This window comes from Pseudoliparis swirei, chromosome 14 (assembly GCF_029220125.1).
Source record: "Pseudoliparis swirei isolate HS2019 ecotype Mariana Trench chromosome 14, NWPU_hadal_v1, whole genome shotgun sequence".
NCBI classification, from domain to species: Eukaryota; Metazoa; Chordata; class Actinopteri; order Perciformes; family Liparidae; genus Pseudoliparis; species Pseudoliparis swirei.
In genome coordinates, this window is record NC_079401.1 from 9192051 (window position 1) to 9216085 (window position 24035).

Here is a 24035-nt window from a genome sequence, read left to right on the forward strand (position 1 = left end):
CCAGCTGGTGTCCTCTCTCTTATGCCAGAGCCAACAGGAGGCTCTCTGTGCCGCTTCTCCCAACCTACGAACGGCTGTTTTCCTCACGTGGCCTCTTAGTCCAACGCTTGTCATCAGATTCCAGGCTGATTGAGCTGGGAATCCTCGACTACCCACTTCCACTGTCATCAGCCATGTTGTCCCCCCCCTTGTCCCGGCAGTCCTGGACCAGTTGTTGGTACTTAATTTTCTTTCTCTCTGCTGCCTCCTCACAGTTCTCTTCCCACGGGACTGTTAGTTCCACCAGGATGATCTTCTTACCCTCTAGGGACCACATGATGATATCTGGTCTCAGGGTTGTGGACAGTACTGCCTCTGGGAAGTGGAGTTTCCTCCCCAGATCAACCTCCAAAACCCATCCCTGGGCTGACTGCAGGAGACTCTGCTTGGCTTGGCTTTGGTCTCTGACCCTCTTTTACAAAGGCGATGGGACTCAACAGTGGCTTTGTTTTGGCTGGACGTTTCTTTCTCCTCTCTTGCTCCAGGGTGTCTGCGAGCTGTGCCAACACCTTGTCATGGCGCCACCTATACCTCCCCTGGGTCAATGCTGTTTTGCACCCTGATAGGATGTGGGCCATGGTTCCTTTACCGCCACACAACCTGCACAGTGGGTCCTCCCTCATTCCCCACCTGTGCAAGTTGACTGGGGTCGGTAGGGTGTCGTACACTGCTCGGAGCATAAAGGAGATACGGAACGGCTCACTCCACGTGATGGTTCTTTTGGGAAGGTTCCACCTTGTCCAGGCACCTTGAGTTGCGAGCTCGATGGATTTAGCTCTTCTTCTTCTTGAAGATCATCTTCGCCCAAGTGGCCATACGTTCCAGTTCTGCCAGGACCCATCTTGCCTGCACATGGCTTGGTGTTATGACGGTAAGGTCATCCATGAATGCCCTGATCACTGGCTGTTGACTTCCTGCAGCAGTCTTCGGTCCTCTTGACTTTGTACTCGCTGCGGTGATGATCAGGTTCATTCCCATGACGAACAAGATGGGGGAGATGGTACACCCGGTTACTATTCCCTTCTCCACTGGCTGCCACTTTGTTGTGAACATGGCTGACTGGAATCGTAGCTTGATGTCTCCCAAGTAGCCGGTGATCATGCCCTGGATGTGATGTGGGATGTGGTAATGGTCCACAGCCACTTGAATCAAGTTATGGGGGATAGACCCGTATGCGTGAGCAAAATCAAGCCAGGCAACTGTTAGGTTCCCTTTCTTCTCCTTTGCTTCTTGGATAAGTTGGCTGAGGACCCCCGTGTGCTCCAAGCACCCGGAGAACCCTTCGATCGCGCCCTTCTGGATCGAGGTGTCAATGTATCCATTCTGGCAGATATACGCGCTCATTCTTCTGGCAAGCACGGAAAAGAGCAGGGAAATGGTTCGAAACTGGTTGATCTGTGTGGATCCCCGTTCTTTTGGCACAAAGCATCCTTCTGCCCTTCGCCAGCTTGTTGGGACAGTCCCTTTGGACCAGATTACCCGCATAAGCTTCCACAGCCTTCGGAGGAGCTTGGGGCATCTCTTGTATACTTTGTAAGGTATACCGCTGGGACCTGGAGCCGAAGATGATCTAGCATGCTTGACGACCTCTTGAACCTCTCTCCATGATGGAAAACCTATGTTTAGGGATGTTGTTGGTGGATCGATGGTGCCAAGCCCGTGATCTTCTGCTAAGGCATCGTTTCTTGATGGGTCACTGAATGACTTCAACAAACTCCTCCACCTCCTCCTTGGAACTGGTTAAAGTCCCAGACCTCGCCTCCCCCAAAAGTGATTTGGTGAAGCGGTAGGGGTCTTTTATAAACTGGGCTCGTGCAGCTTCCTGTTTTTTCCGCCTCTGCCTGAACCCCCTCCGCTCTTCTTGCTCTGATGAGCTGCTCGCGGAGGCTGGCTGTCAGTTCTTTTATTCCTTCCTTTTCTTCCGTGCTTGCCAATTTGAATAGTTTATTCAGGGTTTTAATCTCCTTCCTAAATTGTTTGATCTTTCTTTCTCTTCTATTCTCCTGATTTTCTCATCTGTCTTTGTTCTCTCTCCTTGGCACTGTTCCAAACTGTTCTTTTGCCAAGCTATAGGTGATGGCTGTCAGTGAATCCTCCTTTCTTTCTGCTGATCCTGCTTGAGCTGCCTCAAGCACCTTGTCCAGATCTTCATCGAGCATGGACCACTCTTTGGTATCACACATCTTAGGCCACTTGAGTCTTTCCTTCATTGGCTGGGGTGGGCTTTCTGGGGTGGCGTTTGAGGTTCTCCTTGTGTGCTCTTGGGGGATTACATGCACTGAGAGATCTCTAGGACTATGGTGTGCTTCCTGCCTAGGGTTCTCCTGCGTCTCACCAGACTGTTCGTCTGAGCGGTGTGCCTGCATCCGTCCTTGTCCACACTTGGACTTACTCTGGTGTACTTTGAGCCCTCTTGCACCTTTGCAGATCTTTCCGCAATTGCATTTGACTTCCCATGCCTCCCCGGTCAAGGTGGTTTGTTTCAGCCTTCTCTGCGTCTGTGTCACTGTCCTGGTCGTTGAATCTGTCCGAGTGAGTCTCTCATCCTCCCCCCCTCTCGGGAGACTCTGGGGGTATTGCTTATTTGTCGTTTTAGTAGCATGATCCAGAATGCTGCAGCTCGTGTTCTCACTAAAACTCCTGCACTAGCTGCTCTGCACTGGCTCCCAGTAAAATCAAGAATCACTTTTAAAATTCTTCTCTTAATGTACAAAGTCTTGATTGGTGATGCTCCATCATATCTTAAGGAGCTTGTAGTACCATATTGCCCCACTAGAGAGCTACGCTCACTAAATGCAGGACTACTTGTAATTCCTAGTCTTAAAAAGTAAAATGGGAGCCAGAGCCTTTAGTTATCAAGCTCCTCTTCTATGGAACCAGCTTCACCTTCAGTCCGGGAGGCAGACACAGTCACCTCGTTTAAGATTAGACTTAAGACCTTCCTCTTTGACAGAGTTTATAGTTAGGGCTGAATCAGGTTCACCTGGTCCAGCCCCTGGATATGCTGCTAGATTACTAACTCTGCTTTCTCCCTGGAGTCCTTTTGACTTCACGTCTCATGGGGTCATCGGACCCTATGAGACGGCATAGATCCTATCTGCCTGATGGATCATCGAGGTCTGGGTCGTGGAATTCCTGCTCATGACTACGCCACTGTCCTGTTGAGACTCCGCCCACTGTTGAGACTCCACCCACTCCTCCTCCCCACCGCCATCTGCCTGATGGATCGTGGAATATGCCTATGAACTATTCATACACTGTCACATTCATTGAATGTATTTAAACTCTAAATCTGTCCTTCTGTACACATTACATCTATTGCATCTGTCCATCCTGGAGAGGGATCCTCCTCTGTTGCTCTCCTGAAGGTTTCTTCCCTTTTTTTCCCCCTGAAGGGTTATTTGGGAGTTTTTCCTGGTCCGATGTGAGGTTTTGGGGCAGCAGGGATGTCTATGTGTACAGATTGTAAAGCACTCCGAGACAAATTTGTAATTTGTGCAAATTGGGCTATACAAATAAACTGAATTGAATATATGCATATATATACACATATATATAAGTTTTTACTTTCATAAAGTTTCAATTTACATTTCCACCCAACGGTGAATCTGCTAAAAAGGACATAAGGAATTAGAGTAATTTAGAAGCAACAAACTTGTAAACACATTTTTCTGCATCGCTTTAAGACGAGATTAAAAAAAGAAAAAAGGGATGTAATCGAATCCTGACGTCATGATATACATCTGTGATATCAAAGAACACAAACAGGAGAACACTTGATCAAAATTTTAAACTTTTATTTGAGAGCCAATGAAATGGACTGCAATCCACCTGTGCTTTCTATCTTAAAGAATACCAACATGAACATAGGGGGGGAAACAACACAAAACATGACAGCTGGTGCCAGACGTCAGACCCGTGTCTGATGTCCACAAGAAGTTTTAATACAAGTGCTTTGACTTTAAAACTCGGGCTATTAAAAAAAAATCAACCTACACCAGCTGTCAAGTATAGCGTAACAAATACCATAATACGTTTCATCCATTTGTAAATAATAATATTTAAAAAAAAGAGGACAACTTTTATGTTCACTCAGAAAAAAAAAAAGCACCCTGGAACATATTCTCCACCCCACAAAAGATGGAGTCAGTTTGTTGTCGGAGCTCAAAAGACGAGAATTCATCATACGAGTCGAGGGGGAGAGATTGGCCGACCCTCCGTTTGACTCGGGAGAGATTTGCAGAAACCCCAACAGAGAGAACACAACGCTTCTCTTACGTATCACACGTCTCTCCGTCCCACAAACTCTCTGCAGGCAGGAGGAGAGCCTCTTAAACCACTCAGGGGGGCAGACCTCCGTAGACCTCCGTTGACCTCCGTAGACCACCACCGCCGTGGAACCGAACCGTCACACGAGGCCCGAGCTTCTTCTGAGACGCCTCTCGTCGCTCGGGACGCAAAGAGAAGGAACCAAAACATCTGAGCAAGGCTCTTTTCATTATTTTTTTTACATAGACCCTTAAATCCTGAACACAACCGACTTGCTTCCAGGAGCACGCAACGGCAACCCGGTGAAACGTGACCTTCATCCCCCTCTGTTTTGTTTTTTGGAAGGGGGGGGGGGGGGGCACCCGAGTGTTTGACTGCCAGTCACCACAGCTCACATTACTGAGGGAGAGGTGTGACAGAGGACTGATGTTGTCATCAGCTCACCCAGCCAGAGAGGGGCTCAGCTTCCACACCTGGACACATCTGGATATGCAGATGCACTCAAACAGCTGGACAGAGACCAACAGCTGGCACACGCCACCCCTCCCTCTCTGTTCCTCCGTCTATCCGTGTGTTGGGAGGCAGAAAACCATCTGCGGTGACTGGGAATGAAACACGGGGACGCAACTGGTACACGCACACACACGCCTACCAATTAGCTTATCTTTATAACACTTTTAAACTCGGGGCCACAGCTCGGTGGCTCATGCGGTCCGATCGCTCTGCACGTGAAGACACGTTCCCTTTGTGACCGTTGCTACATTCCTTCATCGAAACCTGCCGCCAGGGTCAATTCACTGACTGCTCTTCTCGATATCAAGCCAATTAAACTGTTTTAAATACTGCATTGTCCTTTTCACATAAACTTAATAAATGTAACATTCAAATAAACAGTTTGAATTGATGAGTGAAAAGACCTCCGCTGACTCACATGCTCAGAGAATCAGACTGGCCTGTGAGATGTTTTGACATAAGCAGTGCCTGGACGCTGAATGGAAGCAGTGACCTTATTTATTCCCAAACTCCAGGCTTTTATATAATATTATCTATATATCTATATTATGTTGGAGCTTAATGTGTTCAACGGACAACTAAAAAGGGCATAAGACATAAAAATGAGTCAAACTAAAGCAGAGGGAAGTAAAAACAAGGAGGCGGGTAATATTTAACTGGAGACAGAATCATTCTGAACCTTTGCATACAAATTGTCAAGCAAAGCAAAAAAAGAAAGAAAAAAAAAGTAGCTTTCTATGGCCATATTTGCTGAAAATAGCAAAGCAAAAGTCCAATTGCTCACGTTGTGGTTGAACAGTTTCTTTCCCCCGTGCTTTAGGACTACAGACCTCTGCAGAGTGGCATCCAGGCAGCTCCATGTGAAGGACACATCCGCAGAGTGGAGACGTGGGGGGGGGGGGGGGGGACTTTGGCAAAGTTTGACAAGATGATTTCTCAAGATTGCCTCGGGGTGTTGGGGGAGGGGGCAGGGGGGGGGGGCTCGGTAGGACTACGAGGACGGCAGCAACTGTTGTCCGTGAAAACCGAGCAGCAGCTGAGGGGGGCTCACATGGACTCAAACTCATCGATGCGCTGCTTCGTGTTGCCCGATCGGATCTGGCGCAGCGTCTTGTATTTGTCTCGGCCGGCCTTCACGTTCTCCGCGTGCAGCACGTCGTTCTGCGTCTTCTTGGTTTCGTCTCTGGCATCGGCCAACTCCGAGCTCAACGTCTGGGAGAGACGAGAGAGGGAAGGAGGAGAGGGTGATGAGGAGGAGGAGGAGGAAGGATGGAGACGGAGAAAAGAAGAGAAAGGTAAGAAGAAGACAGAGGGCAAAGCAGAGACGAGTGGAAAGAAAAGCCTGGTGAGCCGGCCTCCCGTCATGGCCCTGCTGATTCTCACCTGCAGCTGTTTCTTCACCCGCTCGTTCTTCTGGGCTTCAGTGACGCGCGCCTCTTCACTGCGGAGGTCCAGCTGGCTCACGCCCTCGTAGGAGAGCTCTGCGCTGGCCTCCGTATGGTTCTCATCCTGCTCGTCGTGGTCGTCGTGCTCGTTCTCAACGTTGCCGGCCGGCGGCGCGGACACCACGGTCATGGCGGTCTTCAGCTCCTCCTTGGTCTTCTCCAGGTCCTCCTGGGCCGACAGGGCCTGCGGGCGCGGGGACAGAGTGTGAAGCAGACGCGGTGGAGCCTGGCGGTTAGAAGACGTGGCTGAACCAAGCGGCGAGAGTCATCCCGTACCCTGTACTGCCACTCGGTGGCCTCGTCGTCCTTCTTCCTCTTGGCTTCTTCCAGCAGAGCGATCTTGGCTGTGAACTCGGCCAGCTCGGCAGCCTGGGAGAGCAGGGAGACGCCGTCACACGTCACACGCAACAACCAGCTCGGCATGTTCAAGGAACACACACCGGAGAACTGTGTGCACACTTATGAACATCCATGTCAGCCAGCCTGGAGTTACACACACACACACACACACCAGTTGTTCCTGGGTCTTCTGCTGGTCGGCAGCCTGTCTGGCCAGCTCCGCCTTGGCCTCCTCGGCCGACTGGCGATCTCTCTCCAGCCTCTCGGCCTCCTCCCTCGCTCTCCTCCTCTCTTGCTCCAGGCCCAGGGCCCGGCGGGTCTGTTCCTCCAGCTCTGTGGAGCGCAGACACACAGACACGTTTCATCTTCTACACCTTTGAGATGCCGGCCGTGGTTCAACCTGTGCTGGAGGTCACTGGTCCTACCTTTCTGAGCCCTCATCGTCTGCTCTTCGATCTGCGTCAGCTGCTCCATGAGCTCGTCCTTCTCGTGCTCTATCCTCTCCTTCTCTTTCTCTGCGTGCTCTCGCTTCTTCTTCTCATTCTCCAGCTGAGCCCTGGGAAGTTTTGTAATCACGTGTTTCAGATAAATATTTGAGGATTTCTTTGGGGTGAGAAACAGACATGTTACTTTAATATAGCAACAAATACGGAGAAACGCAGCAAATGAACCAGACCTGAATAAATGACTCAGGACTGCCCTCTAGTGGAGCAGCTACGTTTGGATTTCCATTTGACATAAATACTCAAGAGGAAATTTGTATTTATACATTGTCAAAAGTCAGTGATGTGTGTGTGTGTGTGTGTTATTTAATAAATACAAATTTGACAGAAAGGAATGTTATTTTAGCCAGGTGTACTTCAAATGGGAAATAACGCTTTAAAACAATGATATTAAATACCCCAAAGAAACCAGCTTCTGAGACTAGCTAACAAACTGAATTGAAGTTCCTGCACCTCTCCATCTGTTTGTGGTGCTTCTCCTCCCGGGCCTGAGCCTTCATCTGCTGCACCTCGATGGTGTCGGGCTTCCTCCTCCTCATGTACAACTCGTGGTTACCCATACACAACGCCAAGATGCGCTTGTTGATGCGCAGCCGAGGGGCGTAGAACACAAAGTCCTGCATGTGGAGGAGAGAGACGGATCCTTTCATGTGAAGCAGCTCAACGTCCGACAGAGAGTGAAACCGGCGACGCGTCGGACACTCACAGGCGCCTTCTTGTCGATAGGCTTGATGACAAACTTTTTGTCGTTGAAAGAGATGTTTCGAATCTCACTCCAGGGGAAGCCGATCTTTGGCGTCAACCTGAGAGAAGATGAGCGGTTAGCAGTTTACACTCGTAACTTACAGAACACTGGGTGCTACAGGTGGTTGGAGAATGTTTTACAACGTTCAGCCAGCAGGTGGTGCCTCGCATGAACAGACCATCTCACAGGAAATCATGAGAATGAATACTTTCAGTTTATATATGAATGGTTGGTGTAGTTAAGAAGAGTGACAGAAAAGAGAAGTAGGTGGGTGAAGCTCATCACTTCCTGCCAATAATTAAAAAAGGACTGTGGGTGGAAAGAAAGGAAAGAAAAAGAGAATAATTGACGTTGAGGATGTTGCCGTCTAAAGAGTAAGAAACCATCGCTCTTTCCTTCCTTTGTCACCTGGACGAGAGAACGAGGATGACAGTTGGGATGACCTCAGATAACAGGAAGGGGAACGCGGTGAGAGGAAACGCTACAGGAGTTGTGATAAAATATATTCTTTTATTCCACAAAAGGGGGACAAAAGAAGAACTAAAACTGTGACCAGAGGACAGGAAAGACTCTCCCACACAAGGAGGACAGTCTTCCTTCTCCACCCCCGCTTCAGCTTTCACCTCTAAAAATAGCTCGGCGTCCTCTAAGCCTGTTGAACCACGGCGGCTTGGCTTCGGGCTTCCAGAGGGACAAAATAGTAGAATTCATCCGGCGGATTTAACGACATTTAATATCAACGGAGCAGTACATAAACCTTTAATATTTATTGGCAAATGGATCCATAGCCCGGTAGAGTATCAGAGTTGGGACCCCTCCTACAACTAAATGCATAAGTCAGTTATGGCAGAATGGCTTGTGAACACTTTCTCGACTGATTTATGTTTCCAAAGATTCTGCAAACCCCAAAATGTGTGTCAGAACTCAAACTCCCAATGTCAAAGCTGAACGGTTCTGAGGGCTCATACAACATGTGCCCTGAAGTCATAACAGAGAGAGCCTGCACATGATCCCTGTGCTTTGGACATTGGATGACATGACCTTGAAAAATCTATAAAACATATTAAAAACTATACTATAATCCAAAACACAAAGCTCCAGGCCAAGACAGAACCTGAACGAAGCATACCATTATGTTCGGCGTTATGTGCGTCATCTATTTTGTTAATAAATAAGCCAAAAGGCTCTTGGGTGATTGAGTAGAACATGGGTTGTGTCATAAGCCTCCACCTACTCATTCCAAACCGAAGCTCGGAGGCCCTTGCAATCATGAGATGGTATTCATCAGCAATTATCAAGGTACCCACGTACTTGAACACAACACAGACAATATTTGGATTATAAAAGGGTATTTGAAATCGGAAAAGCTGAAGTCTCAACATCTCTTCACTGTCAAGCCACAGGCCATTTTATAGGATTAGATGGAACTCAGTTATTTAGTAACAACAACAACGAATGTATCCGTGTGTGTGTGTGTGTGTGTGCGTGTCCCTTACTTGTCTTCGTGCTCGTAGATGTTGAGGCCAAGGGCGTCCACGCCCAGCCACAGCTGTGTGCCCTTCTTGTTTTTGATCTCAAAGTAGTTGACGCCGTACATCTCCAAGTCCTGGGCAATTTTAAGATATTCCATCATGGAGTCCTCTCTAGAGGAGGAAAGGCAAGAGGAGTTAGAGAACTATAGAGCACATATGTTGTGTTCATAAAGCACATGGTCAACAACAATAGGACAATCCAGACACACATTGATGTATAGTTTAACACAACAAGTCGTCTCCCTCGGGGTTAAGAGCAGAACGAGGAACCTTCGTACCGGAGCATTCCTCGGTGTTCTTCGTGCCAGGTCTGGATCCGGTCCTCCCACTGCTCCTTGGTCAGCTTGTGCTGCTCCAGAACTCTGTGTGCACAAACACCATGACTTCACCTGCAGCCGTCGCTTCCTCCAGAGGAAACCATCGGGAATTCCAACGGGGAACAAAACAACATTCCAGGTTTCAACAGCAGTGTGTACGCCGACGTGCCACTCCGGCTCCCAGCGGAGCCAGACGCGCTGTGGCACTGGTTGTGGCATTTGATGAGCGTGTACCTCTGAGGCAGCAGCCTGTCGTGGGTGAGGTACCCGGGCTTGTGGGCATCTTTGTTGTAGTCGCCATACTTGGCCTGGACCGAGTACGACGCCAGCAGCACCGCCGTCTCCGGGGGACAGTAGTTCTCATCGTTCAAGATGGCCTCCTTCACCTGGTGAGACGGGGGAACGAGTTGACACATGGGACTTATTCAATGTATTTACCGTCCCCCCCCACCTCCCCAAATACCAATATCAAATCATTTGAACTACACTTGGATGGAAGCGCGTTACCTGCAGGAATAAGAGTCTCTGGGTGATCTCCTGAATGAGTTCCTCAGAGACATCCTCAGGGAAGAACTTGGCCCTGAACTTGAACTGCAGCGGGTTCTCCTTCTTCACATCCTGCTGAGTCACCTGGAAGACGTCGTTCCATCAGCAGGTCATAAACTGTGTCACACAACTTACATCCCACAACCAGGCGTGTGACTTTGGTGTGTGAATTGTGCCGATTTCATCCGTTTCATCATTTCCTTTATCGAAGCACATTAATGGACTGTCATTAATAAGCATATTTAGAAATATAGATGTTTTATGTCTGGGGGACATGCGTTACTGGGCGCTCACAGATTATCCAGGCAGCCCTGCATTTATCTAGTGGCCGGAGGGCCTCGACAAACATACACATCTGTGCTCATAACACAGCTTTCACAGCACTTTTCTGTACCCCCTGCTGCCTCTCCCGCTCTCTCACACACACACTTGTAAAGCGTGAGGGGGGTTTGCTCTCAGGCGGACTCAAACACACACACAATGTAATAGCAGGGGTGTTAAGGCTGAAGGGTGTGTTGGTCTGAGCGAGAGAGGAAGTCAGTTTAAAAAAAAGAAAAGAGCACGACTGAGGGTCCAGACCACAGCAAAACACACACGGATGAAAGACAAACATATAAAGTGGGAAGAAGAGCTAAAAAGGCTCCGACAAAGAGTGAAAAAGAAAAGGAGGGAGAGGTAAAGTCAAAGGAAGAAGAATGTACATGTGTGGTGGCTACGACAAAGGATTCAATGAAAGTAGATCAAGACTGACCTTCTTATTGAGTTTGAGCCAAGTACTGTAACCTTTACTGTCCACATACTGGAGGCCGAAGAACCAGACCTCCCGCAGTCCCACCGTCTTCACCACCTGACAATAAAAACAATATGAATTACGACAGAAGCTAAACGCATCATTTAAACTAGAACGGGCACTCGGTAGAGCGCATACCTTCGCATATCACAAGATGGGGCATTGGATTATGAACATGTTGGCATGAGTTGCATGCCAATTGGATAAAAATTGACCACGCTATGGTAAAAAGAAGATTTTGACCTTTTCATGACCTTGACCTTTGACCCGATCGATCCCAAAATCTAATCAAAAGGTCCCCGGATAATAACCAATCATGCCACCAAATTTCATGGGATTCGGTTTAATACTTTTTGAGTTATGAGAGTAACACGCATACAAATAAATAAATAAATAAATAAATACACGGCGATCAAAACATAACCTTCTGCACTTTCAATGCGAAGGTAAAAAGGACGTCAAACAATTGTTCAGTGCTTTTGATGAATGAATCGTGTGGACGGGACTTGATTTACTGGACAGTGACATGCCACAAAGGACCCGGCCCTGAACCCAAGCAGAGGCATCGCGGTTAACCCCTGAGACCTTTAGCTTTTCGGGAAGCAGCAGCCCGTGGACATGTTGGGTCACACTCACCTGGTCAAAGAGCTGCTTTCCTGTTGTGTTGGGCTGGATGGCAAACTCCAGCTCTGCATCCATGGTGGTCACACGGACGTTGATCTGGAAAACAAAGACCACAAGAGGCTTATTTTGCCATATTACAGAAGGAAAGAGACACACGGCCAGATCCCATTCGGTTGCCTGACAAACACTTCCATTGTTCTTTGTTGAACTGCACACAGTGACGATGGGAAGCTTGAGGGCATTTCCTTTAAACTGGTAAGTGGAAGAGCCAAATATGCGCAGGACAATTAATGGCATACTGAAATAATTTGATGCCTTCCTATGAGCTCATTACTCGTCGTGCCTTTTCCTCTAATCTCGACTCAACATTCACTAATCTCCATCATCAATCGGGAAGCATTGCTGGTATTAAAGTGTTTCTGGCCCCTGCTCCGAGGTGCAGTATAGTTTTTGAAACATAATGCATAGTGGGCAAGATGCAAAGCATAGAACCGATGCATCCCACACACCCCTTTTGTATCAAAATAAATCTAATACCAGTAAAAATGTGTTTGTTTTGTCTGTAATGGAATAAAACTGAGAACCCGGTGCTGCCGTTGAACTCTTTCTCCCTTTTGTAAACTCGCGTCTCTCTCTCCCTCCTCCCGTCACACAGGGTTAGAAAAGCTCCACCTTTCGAGGCAGCCAATGCGAGTGGGCCTCCGTCGGGGTGGAGCAGAGGATACAACTCGGTCCCTAGCTGCCGGTAAACGGCACTGGCAACAGGACAGCGGCAGCTGATGGCACAGAGCAGAGCTGACCTCCACGGCACCTCACAACCTTCCTCCCACAGCGAGGCGCGCACACACACACACATACACACACACACACACACAGAGCTGTGTGTTGCCTCAGTCGTTGTTTACGTCACAGGGAGAGATGGAGAAGTGAAGAAAAAGAAGGCAAGACGGTAAAATGACGAGCAGAGTGCAAAAGCAAAACAAATGTTTATCAAGTGGGCAAAAACCCAACAACGAGCGAACGAGAGCAAGAGAGGTGATCTGGGTGTTCTCCCTTTGGGATTGAGTTACAGCGAGGTGACTGAAGACGAGCCAACGCTACAAGGAGCGAAAGGAAAAAGGGACACGGACAGAGAGGACCGGAGGAGAAGATCCACTTGTTGATGACACACTCGACCTCAGGAAAGCTGACTTTGCATTCCTCCCCCTCTCCTCTCAGGGCTTCTCCTCCCGCTTTCGGTTCTCTCGCTATCCCCGCAATGAATAATCCATGAAACGTGTGCCTGTACGGCACAGAGCCGGACTGCCCCGCGCCACATGGAGCACGGACCACAATGCATCTGCCTCTGCTCATTAATTACCCATGAAAAATGTCAGCACTTTCTCCACACGATAGACATCTATTACTATGACTGCAACGTGTAAAAGTCCATTTGTACTCGTCATTTAAAAAGGGACTAAACTAGATCCCACATTTTCATAATCTAACCTGCTCCAGGCCGAGCTTTATTTGGGTTGGAAAATTATGTGGGCAGCTTCCTGGGAAAAAGATGAAGTCTTAAATGACCGTAGTCTGCATTCATTTAACCTCAGTTGATGCAGTTATTGTATTTTGTTCTCTTTGAGACAGAATCCACTCGGCATGTCTGTTGCTCATGTGTCTGTCAATGAAGATTCGAGGCCAAGGCTTATCCATGTCTGGGAAAACAACCCACACTGCAATGGATGCCATTTATCTGCAGGGGAGAAGGAAAACAAGAAGGATTGCTTTTTAGGCAATTAATGTGGAACCAGTTTTGTGTGTTGGACGAGAGTAGAGTAGGTTTTTAGAGCGGCTGCCAAGAGAAAAAGAATTGAGGAAATACATCATTTCTTTATTGTTCTTAGTCGTGTCACACGTGTGTGTAGTAAGCTTCATGAACCTGAGATGGAGTATTTTTGGAACTGGTTTAGTTTTTCAGAGATGCTTTATGACAGCGAGTCTCGATCAGTCTTTGCACTCCGCACCAATGACATCCAATAACATTAGCTGCGTATTACAACACAGGCCTGTCAACGTCATTTCAATGAGGATGCGGAGGATACGGTTACATGAGAGAACTCGAGCTACTGCTCACTAGAAAACCAGAGTTTGCCTGGTTACCTTTGCTAAACTGCAGATTTGAAGTATTACACTGGATGCGTCTCTATTGCATCCAAATAAATAACAAGAACTATTGAAAACCTGAAGCTCGTATTCCATCATTTGAGATCTGGATGGGAAGATGACATCAACACTAACCCATGAAGTTGTGTCCTTGGTGACTCAACTGTCAAAAACAGACTTGTATTGAACAAACGACATCACGCCAAGCTTTATAAACACATCTCAATCGACTCTTTCGATCTCCTCCGTCGGCCGAGTTCAGACTGTGTTGGCTTCAAGACGCGCTGCCTCCTTGCCTTTCTGAAACGGGGAGTCGTTATGGAGAATGTTGTGCAGGGCTGGGGTCTGGAGGTGACCGGTCTTGAATGTCCTTTCCCGTGCGTGTGTGTGTGGCCCGCCTGCCATCAGCAATCAGCTGTTAAACAGTCGACCTCTGTGCTGCCTGGGAGTAACTCTGCTAAAACATACCCGCGGAGCAGAGAGGTGGAAGCAGGCCAGACGGTCCGTTGATCCCATCTCCGCGGCAGAGAGGGGGAAGGAGACGAGGGACGACGACGTGCCGAGGCACCGACGCAGCTAAACGCACACTTCCATGAAAGCAGCGACTTCTGTCAGCCCGTCCTCGTGGGACGGTCACCGGGTAACGTCACTCGTCTCCAAAGGGAGTTCACTTACTTTGCCAACAAGTTTTATATTTGCAAGCAGATTGTAGATGTTTGCAGCTCATTTAGATATTGTAAGAGATGCTTTATGGATGAAATGTGTTACCCCTCTGCATCTTGTGTCTGTATTTCGTGAAAAGTGTCATAGCAGCAAAATAAGCATTGGTCTGACCAACTACCTCTCTTTTTTTAAAGATTGTTCTGCTCCCTCACCACCTCCTGTATCATTCCTCTCCATTTCAATTAGGACGCCGGGTCCCCACTCAGACAGGCCCCTTGTTAAATGTGCAGCTGTTAAGTGACTGTAAGCAGTTTAGAGGAGCTTTGTTGAGGAACACAAGCATACGCCCACACGGCAATCTGTAGAGTCGCTAATCCAGCCTGCTGGGCTCGGAGCAGCTGTCCGTTCCTCTGATAACCCCCCTGCTAGGGGAGGGAAGCTTCGAAGGGGAGGGCGAAAGCAGAGGAGAGAAGTAGCGTAGGAGGAATCACTGTTACCTACCTACCGACAAACATTCATCCTTTGGGGGCTGGGAATATGATGTGAAGGGATCTGACAAGCTTCCAGTGATTTTAAACATCCACTAGAGGCATAATGAAGAGGAAAAGTGATTCCGGACTAAATATATGTAAATGAGGCAAACAGTCAAACAGAAAAGCAACAAGAGCTCCATGTGGCCCAGCGCCAAGAAGGCGACTCCCCTTCCAATAACCTCCCTGTCTCTACCTCTCACAAGTCCTGCAGAGTGTCTCCTGAGCACGACAACAGATTCTCAGACACTTTTCTTCTCTCCCACCATTTCTTAATATTCTCAACTTTTATGTTCACCCATCCATCTGGTCCTCGTCCCGACAGTCCCCCAGACGTCTGGTGACGATCCTTTCTCTCTCTTCACCTTTGCTCCTGCGCTTCCATAGAGACGGGATGTTGACAGGCCGGGCCCCCAATGTTCACAACGGGCCCCTTCTCCAGCAAACGGGGGGAAAACAGCCACGAGCTAGGAAGCCGGCGAGGGCCGTTCTTCCTGTGGGGGGCCGTCACCTCATCACGAACCGGCCCCCAGCGCACAGAGATCACCCAACAGAGGGAAAGCAGCACATTACTCTGGAGCAGCAACACTGTACACCTCAGAAGTTGAATGGCCCTTTTGAGGTATAGAAGACACCTCGTCCTACGCTGCCTCACCAGCATTAGTCGGATCAATTATTTGACTTCAATTATGGAATCAAGTTTGCGAGAAATTGTACCTCAATCTTGCCGAGACAGTGTTTCACTTGCAATGCAACATAAGGCCCACCGTATGAAATGTTGTGCCAATAAGAACATATTGTATGGTATTTCAAGTAAAGAATATCCAATCCATCTGAACAGTCAATTGGTTTTATCGATGTGTACTTTGACAACTCACTTTACCTGCAATATAACCACACAACCACACAGGGCTAGAGGCAGTGACAACTTCATCTCCAGACTGCCCATTAGAGGGTGTCCAGAGAGTTCAGTGTCCAAAGCCTCAGGCCTAACTGATACTTCTGCAGTAAAGCTTGGTTTGGAGGAGCTCGCTGCTTCTCATCGTCCAACTCTTGCATATTTGTTTTTCAGCCATGTCGTCGTGTTGGGCGAAACCGAGATGGCACGTTTGAATCAAGAGGAGTGTAAATGAGCCATTACCATGAGCAAGAACCACATGTTTCTGTGTTTTAAAAGAAACTTCTATTAAGTTGGGTACATTTTGCAAAATTACTACTTAAAAAAAGATTAGAAAACTACCCTACTAGCTCAACAAACTAGGATGTTACTCAACCTTACAATTGTTTTTATTCTTTGGGTATAGATGGATTCCGACACCGAGGCATAATCTGGCAGCTATCCCAGAGAGGGTCCTGTCCGATAGACCCTGCTCTTACTTCTTGTGTCTGCTGCGTCAGCGCCTCCCTTCAGCAAACTGCACTTTCTGTCCGTTAGTTATCGTCTGTGACAGAGATGTCGCTCGGAGCTGAGCGGCCAGCCCCCAACTGTCCTAGGATCTGTTTTGGGATGGTGCCCTGGTGACTCAGAGGACACGAGGGGGAAGTGGAGGATGACATCAGTGCCTGGCTGTTCCTCTTCGGTAGCTTCCCAAACCCCAACCCCCTAACCCAGAAACAACCACCAGCAGACCAAAGAGCGAGACACGAGATGGGCTCGACTTGTGGCGAAGCCGTGAGCCTGTTTCTGATGTTTTAGCAACAGAGTTTGAAATCTTTTCAAGACATACATTTTTAATGTTACGTAATATAAGCTTCTTTTTAAAGTGTGTCCACTAAAAAGCCAAATACTCAATATTGCTGTGTTATAATATCAATGATTGGAGTAACAAGCGCCCTAGACAATATCCCATTATAAAACATCTTATTGTTAATTGAAAACTAGTTGGGAAACTTGTAATCGTCAGACTTGCAGCATTAAAAAGGTGAGACAGCCGTGAAGGAACAGCATCACATTGGTTTTGTTCTGGTGTCGCTCACATCCCAGGACTCTGGTATTCACTCCACCCTTGAAGCAACAATGACAGCAGTGTTGCAGTTTCAGGGCCTGTGGGTCTGGCAGTTCACTTCACACTCTGGCTGTTGTTTACTTGGAAGAGGAGTAAGAGGAGTGGGAGCAGCCAAGGGAATGAAACGACCACTTCTCAGAATGCACAACTGAGCTGACTGTTTTGACAACTGGAGTGATTCAGTTGATCTAACCAGACTAGGCAGGAACAAACAAGCAACTTTCATGTGTCGGATTCATAACATAAATCCTGACCAATATGGGTTACTGCTGAATAAGTTCCAAGACTGGTTTAAAAATAAATAAATGGAATAACTTCAACTGATTATCAGAGAAATGCGCTGCATTTTTTCCTGGCTACTTACGATTAACACGCTGCATTTGCTCTATACCTCTGAAGAACACAGTACGATCAAAACGGCTGACTTTTCTTTAAACTTCTTACCGGTTTCGGCATCTTCGCTTCCTCTCCTCCTTACACCTGACAGCTAAGAGGAAAGAATCCTTCACAGGACGGCAAGAACTCCTGGATCACAGGACCTGAAAGCAAAAGAGAAAAACGTACTTCATGGGTTTAACAGCTGCCTACATGCAACATTATGTACCCAAGTATGATTTGGCAAGAAACGATGCCTTGCATAGAATGTATTATTCTTTCAATTTAGCAGACATTCCTTTAAAGTTCACAGTTAAATCTGTTAATGACGACAAGGCACAGCCAGATGCTCTGAGAAGTGGTTTCAACAAGCACCATCACGTTGCTGTACATGGTGCACATCCAGAAAGTATTGCCTCAAGAGCGTGTGAGAGAAAGCTACTTGAAACATAATTACCGTGGAGAAGAAAAACCAAATTACACTCGAGGCTTCATGTGACGACTCATGGACATTGTAAATTTATAATTCATCCAAATAAAAGATTGGTCTGACACACATTTGCAGACATTTTCAAATGTATTTCACCCTGCAACTCAGCATTACACGCTATACATGTCACAGCCTGGGTTACTCGCTGAAACACAAGCCTGCAAGTTAGGTAATGACCTTGGTTGAACCGCCATCGGATACCGAAATGATCTCGGGAAAACGGGAGTTTTTGTTAAGCGAGCGTGTCGCATCAATCAGATCTGGATGCTAGACGGTGTGTTCTTAAGGTATTGTGAGTTATCGATAACCATCACAACCTCAAAGTGGTACATTATCAAATGAAAGATCAATAAGACACCATAAGCTGCTTGAACAGTCATATTGTGCGTAACGACACTCGCTTTCAGTCACTAAGTTATACGTAAGCCAATATTGAGGTGGTAAATTAGCACCTACGTGAATCCCACCTGGTTACTTAATTTGTTTAATTAATGACCATTGAATCCACTGTTGGAGCTCAAAAACCAAAACGAGACCATTACAAATGGCCCCTACTCCATAAATTAACCTTGTAAGAGAGTATAATGCTCCCAACAATAGTGGCCCAACAAAATAATAACAAATACGTTGGTTTACGTCTCAGAAAGACATGTAAGGAAGCCAACTGCTGTGGCGTTTGGACTCCAGATGGAGACATGCCCACTTGTAGCTCGAGAGCATTTAGCGTGTTTACCCGCCGAGAGTTGGACACAACCGTTAACTGTTCAAATACATACGCGTAACGGTCGCTCGGTGGAACACTAACGGTCGCCCGGTGGAACACTAACGGTCGCCCGGTGCACTCTTCAATCCCAAAACGCTCCTCCTGAAGTAAAAGGGTGTCCGTTGAAAGCCTGATATTTTAACGCCAGTTAGTGGGTGTAGTCCACATAACGGGACCAACGGTTTCTCGCTCATAACGTAACTTAGATGTGGAGTTTGTTCCTCATTAATTCTTCACATACGCCATAAAAAAAAAGAGAAACACGATAAATTGTAACTACGTAGGGGGAGCTGCGGTGCTTTTACAGGCGGTTTAAGGGGCACAACTTCGTCCAAGTCGTCATTCCGAATGTGTCTCGTGATATAAATTGGTTGAGCGCGAGGATTTCCGCTATTGCACCAAACTTGAAGAGAAGCTCATCTTTTTTTTAGGGAGAGGCAACTCACCGTAGGGGACGAAGTGTGTCTTTAAATTTATAGGAAAGCCTTGTATCTTCACACGGAAACAATTATCCACGGTGGTAATCCCGTTCTGTTGGTTGTTCCTTATCTCTTAGTGGCTTTGACGAAACAAATTCCCGCAGAAAAACCGTTGAAGTCTGAACAACCTTAAGGCGATTTGGGGCGCTCGTGTCGAGCTAGCCGGAATACAACGGCTTCCGGTCTCAACCCTACAAAATAAAAGCCCCAGGGCAGGTTGAGAAGAAGAACAATATACATGTTTTAGCTTTTTAACATAATAATAGCCATCTTAACCTAATCGTCTCAAATATAAATAATAATTAAAAAAGACGTTAGATAAAAGTGTTTTGAGAGCTATTATGTCACAAAGGTGTATCATGTAAAAAAGAAAAAAAATACAAAATAACAACAGAGCAATTAATCCACTTTTTATCTTAACGATCAAAGTTAGGGCTTGCAACTTTTTTTCTGCACACCCAAACCGTTATTCACGTTTTAAGATTACTCTGAAGGAAACATGCTACATGTCCGGTCTTGTTTCTGTTGCAGCTAATTGTGGAGATGATCTGGCTGTCAGCAGGAGTGGATATAGGTCGGTGGATGTTTTGATGGTTTATTCAGCCGAAAAAACACAAATATACCATGTTATTTTCGTTTTCGATTTGACACCAAAAACGGGAAAGCACCACCAGTTTTTATTTTTTCCCGTCTGAATCCAAATACTAAAATACGAGAGAACTGAACTCAAATAACGAACCGATTTAGTTTTATGCTAATCCTTTTCTTATCTTTTAAAGAGAGACGCAAAGCAACGCAGATGACCCGGAAATAGTGTTGAGCTATGCAGTCTGACAATACACCAGGTCATCACTAATACCGGTTCTCTTCCTCAGTTGTATTGCATTTCGGTTGCCACGGGATATTTTTCGCCCCCTGTCTGATTTAAATGGACGGAAGCGAGATGAGTTACCGAGCCGATGCGGGCCCATCCGAACCGGGTCGCGACACCAGGGACGGGAGCACCCAGACTGACAGCAGGATCCAAGGTGCGCGAGATGAAATAGCTAACGTCATGATGTTGAGCATCACTCTTCTGTCTTCATGTCACAAAACAGCTGCTGTCTGAGCTAATCTGTTTTACTGCTGCACCCGGAAGTGCCCTCTTTAAAGGCTTGATCTTGTCTAATATAGCACATACATCTTTTCTGTTTTGTCAATAATCATCATGATTATTGTCTCAGAAAAGCAAGTGACTTACTTACATGGTAACACTCATTTAGTTGCGTCTGTTAGCTCCCTTCTCCAGCTGAGTGGGTCCACTTTGTTCATGAGAACACAACAAATATCAAGGTCAAATCGGCATTCAAAAGCATTCAGCTCCAACGTATTAATTTCACTATTAGTGATATCCATCTGCTCAACGAAATTGACTCCCGCTGTGCTGCGCACACAGTCACGTTCTCCGTTCCTTTGTGTGTCCCTCCTCCAGGTTTTGGTCCCAGGCTATCAAAGGTCAACCTGTTTACCTTGCTGAGTTTGTGGATGGAGCTGTTCCCACAAGAGCAACGCGAAGAAGAAGAAGAAGAAGAAGAAGGAGACCGCCATGAGGTCGGTGTGCAAACACACGGCGATTTGAGTCGTGGCGTTGCCAAATGTGTTAAGCAAAGACGTCTGCTGTGTTCCAGATCCGCAGGACGGGTCTGGTGGTGGCGCGGGACAGCAAGGTGGTGGGACTCCACTGTTCGGGACCCGAGCTCCACGCGGGACAGGCCGCCATCATCCTACATGGCGCCTGCTTGGCTGACTGTCAGTTGTATTTCTCGCGGAGACCCTGCGCCTCCTGCCTCAAGATGATCATCAACGGTGAGGACACGGTGGGGGTTATATCGAGTTCTGTGGTTTCGGACATGTTGAAATGTGCTGAACTCGCATATTAAAGTCGGATTGGGTTGTTACTAAATCCATTACGCCCCTCATTCCTGTTTAAATCTGCAGCTCTACCCAGAGTGTCGGTACAATACACAACGCTGCTTTCTGTCCTCCAGCTGGAGTCAGTCAGATCTCCTTCTGGCCCGGAGACCCCGAGGTCAGCATGCTGGGGCCCGCCTCCGCAAGCCACTCGAGCTCCCGCGGTCCGCCCGACGGCATCACGGAGGAGGCCGCACTGGACGCCGTGGCAACGGAGAAGCTGAAGTCCAACAGCCGGCCTCACATCTGCGTGCTGCTGCAGCCGCCGGCGCTCGGCCTGGCGCAGTTCGTGGACGAGACGTCGCGGGAGTGCGATTTCCTGCAGAGAATGTCCGATGACGAACCGGGTCTGAACACCGAGGAACTCTTCGACGGGCACGGCGCCTTCCTTTGCCTCTCAACTCGCCGGTGAAAACGTCGCCGCGCCGCATTAACGAGACGTTCTTCCTGCTTTTCCAGAGAGCGGACGAGACGCCTGGAGGATTTCTCCAGACGGCTCCTGGTCAGGACGTCCGAGCAGCACCGGGAGATTTTGACCCACATGGGTCTGGAGAACTTCTGTGTGGAGCCGAACTTCTCCAACCTGAGACACAACATGAGGGAGCTGGTGGAGCTTCTGGCTGCGGTGGTCGCCGGCGTGCCGCAGCAACGCTACGGTTTCCACAGGTAGGAAAAACGCTACGGTTTCCACAGGTAGGAAAACGCTCCCCCCCCCCCCCCCACCAGCACTCGTTCGCCGATATTCGTTGTTGATCGTGTTGCTCCTTGGACCCAGGGAGCAGGACTCGACCCCGGCGCCGTCGCTGCCTCCCCATCACGAGGGGCTGTCCCAGGATGTGGCTCGCCATTGCATCATCCAAGCCAGGCTGCTGGCTTACAGAACAGGTCTGATTGGGTTGTCAATGAACAAAGGGGTTTACACACACACACACACACACACACACACACACACATCCTGTTTCAGATGAGGCTGAACAATAAGAGGGTAAAACGCAACAAGCTGCAGCCATTCAGATACAAATGAGACTCTTGCACTTAAATATCCAAACGCTACATACAAGAAACAGATAACTCGGGATCAGCGTCCGACTGCTGCGCGAGTCTCTCGGCGGTGACTCTCGAGGCAGCAGCTGAAGGTCAGTCGTGTTCCTCTTTCACGCAAAGCTGTCATTTTCATTCCAGAGGATCCCAAAGTGGGCGTGGGTGCCGTCATCTGGGCCAAAGCGCCGTCGGTGAGCTCACCTTTCTTCTCCGTGACTTAATGACCATTGGCGTTCCCGTCGACGCGTTTCAATTTTAACTGCTCTCCCGTCCCCAGGCCGCCAGTGACGGAACGGGGTCTCTGTCCCTGGTGGGTTGTGGGTACAACGCCTACCCGGCGGGCTCGCATTACGCGGAATACCCGCAGATGGACAACAAGCAGGAGGACCGACAGAGACGCAAGTACAGATACATGGTCCACGCCGAGCAGAACGCCCTCACCTTCAGGTCAGGACGGGGGAGGACCCGTCACGCTCCACCCCCCCCCTCCCTCCCTCCCTCCTCCTCCCACCCTTTCATGACCAGCGATCGTGTTCCTCCCGATGCTTTCAGGACTCGAGACATCAAACCGGAGGAGCCCGCCGTGCTGTTTGTGACCAAGTGTCCGTGCGACCAGTGCGTCCCTCTGATCAGAGGAGCCGGCATCACGCACATCTACACCACCGACCGGGACCGGGACAAGGACAAGGGAGACATCTCGTACCTGAGGTTCGGCAGCCTGAAGAGCATCAACAGGTTCATCGTGAGTACGCGGATGAGGCGAGATGACAATGAGGGGACATTGGGACGGATGGATGACGTTTTGTTTCTGCCTTCAGTGGCAGAGGAGCCCTTCCCTTGTCTCGCCGTCCTCTCCTCCCCATGCCAGTGAGTGACACCTTTTGTTACCATCCGTCCATCATCGGTCGGGTCTTTTTTGTGTGTTTATTTTGTTGTCGTTCCAGACGGTTGTGTCGGGAAGCGCAGCGGGCCGGCCGAGCAGGACAGCCACCGACGCAAGAAGCTGTGCGCCAACAGACCCCGCGACCCGCTGCAGGCGTCCCTTCCTTAAAGATTTTTTTTTTTGTGTGGCCGCATCAACGCATCTATGAACTGGGAGGAATATCATCGATCATTTTATTTATTGGGATGGGTTAAATGACGCTGATCGGCCTGTATGTCGTGTCCCTCTGTTCAATCCGTCATGTTTTACACGGGGGTAGTCCACGTTTAATCGACGTGGACTACCAGCAGCACGGTGGCTCAGTGGTTAGCACTGTCTCCTCACAGCAAGAAGGCCCTGGGTTCGAATCCCGGTCGTTCCAGGTCCTTTCTGTGTGGAGTTTGCATGTTCTCGTGTTCTCATGTTCTCCTCGTGTCTGCGTGGGTTTACTCCGGGTACTCCGGTTTCCCCCACCATCATAAAGACATGCACCGCAGCCTCACCCCGGTTCGTATGGATGTGAATGAATGTTGGTGGTGGGGGAGGGGCCGTAGGTGCTGATTGGCTGCCACGCTTCCTCAGTCTGCCCCAGGGCAGCTGTGGCTACTGATGTAGCTTACCACCACCTGGATGACTGAGTGTATGACTACTGGACTCTGGACTCTGTAAAGCGACTTCGTGTGACTTGAGAAGCGCTATATAAAATAAATTATTATTATTATTATTATTACCAGAGGCTGCTTTAAATAGGAAGTTACTGCGAACCCATAAGACACACTGACCTCAAGAGGAAACCATTAAGACGGTTCGGACGGATGAAAGGAGCAAGAGCGGGAGACAGAAACACCACAACAAAAATGTGACATTTCAAAAAGTGATATAAACTGAAATGTGGACGTGTCATTTTATTTTTTTCATGCGATGAATAGTTGATATAAATGGTGGATTGAAGGTCATCCATACTGTATGAGTGTAAATCCTGTTCTCCAGGATGCTGACTGGATACGAA

The 24035-nt window shown here is 48.2% G+C and overlaps 2 protein-coding genes and 1 pseudogene across 6 annotated transcripts; 1 reads left to right on the forward strand and 2 right to left on the reverse strand.

Moving 5' to 3' along the window:
• Positions 1 to 148: 148 nt before the first annotated feature.
• Positions 149 to 2222, reverse strand: LOC130204809 (uncharacterized; annotated as a pseudogene).
• A 1597-nt stretch (positions 2223 to 3819) lies between these two features.
• Positions 3820 to 19277, reverse strand: LOC130204421 (radixin). Of its 5 annotated transcripts, none has more exons than XM_056431146.1 (15): positions 19081 to 19277; positions 17451 to 17545; positions 11675 to 11758; positions 11000 to 11095; positions 10210 to 10332; positions 9937 to 10088; positions 9664 to 9747; positions 9350 to 9496; positions 7815 to 7911; positions 7562 to 7725; positions 7031 to 7161; positions 6778 to 6938; positions 6543 to 6635; positions 6205 to 6450; positions 3820 to 6033 (listed from the first exon to the last, which is right to left on the reverse strand). In XM_056431146.1, exons 2-15 carry the CDS (start codon positions 17460 to 17462, stop codon positions 5869 to 5871), a joined length of 1755 nt encoding a protein of 584 aa, XP_056287121.1. In that variant the 5' UTR covers positions 17463 to 17545; positions 19081 to 19277; the 3' UTR covers positions 3820 to 5868. The 5 variants fall into 5 exon arrangements, with proteins under 5 accessions (XP_056287121.1, XP_056287122.1, XP_056287123.1 ...); XM_056431147.1 differs by lacking the exon at positions 19081 to 19277 and adding an exon at positions 18648 to 18911; XM_056431148.1 differs by lacking the exon at positions 19081 to 19277 and adding an exon at positions 17839 to 18429.
• A 376-nt stretch (positions 19278 to 19653) lies between these two features.
• Positions 19654 to 23982, forward strand: cdadc1 (cytidine and dCMP deaminase domain containing 1). The gene is made up of 12 exons (XM_056431100.1): positions 19654 to 19687; positions 19989 to 20141; positions 20585 to 20703; positions 20781 to 20958; positions 21141 to 21438; positions 21523 to 21729; positions 21839 to 21948; positions 22246 to 22295; positions 22382 to 22551; positions 22657 to 22846; positions 22923 to 22971; positions 23049 to 23982. The coding sequence occupies exons 2-12, from the start codon at positions 20042 to 20044 to the stop codon at positions 23153 to 23155; spliced, it is 1578 nt and encodes a 525-aa protein (XP_056287075.1). The 5' UTR covers positions 19654 to 19687; positions 19989 to 20041; the 3' UTR covers positions 23156 to 23982.
• The last annotated feature ends 53 nt before the right edge of the window (positions 23983 to 24035 follow it).

Bases quoted from the DNA above. Each gene is read 5' to 3' on its own strand.
- LOC130204421 (XM_056431146.1), bottom strand. The intron at 10,333-10,999 runs GTCAGTCTTGAT...GACGTCTTCCAG, and splicing joins GGCTCAAACTCAATAAGAAG to GTGACTCAGCAGGATGTGAA. The intron at 7,726-7,814 runs GTGAGTGTCCGA...CTCCACATGCAG, and splicing joins CTATCGACAAGAAGGCGCCT to GACTTTGTGTTCTACGCCCC.
- cdadc1 (XM_056431100.1), top strand. From the start codon at position 20,042: ATGGACGGAAGCGAGATGAGTTACCGAGCCGATGCGGGCCCATCCGAA. The intron at 21,439-21,522 runs GCACGGCGCCTT...CTGCTTTTCCAG, and splicing joins ACCGAGGAACTCTTCGACGG to AGAGCGGACGAGACGCCTGG. The intron at 21,949-22,245 runs GTCTGATTGGGT...TTTTCATTCCAG, and splicing joins GCTGCTGGCTTACAGAACAG to AGGATCCCAAAGTGGGCGTG.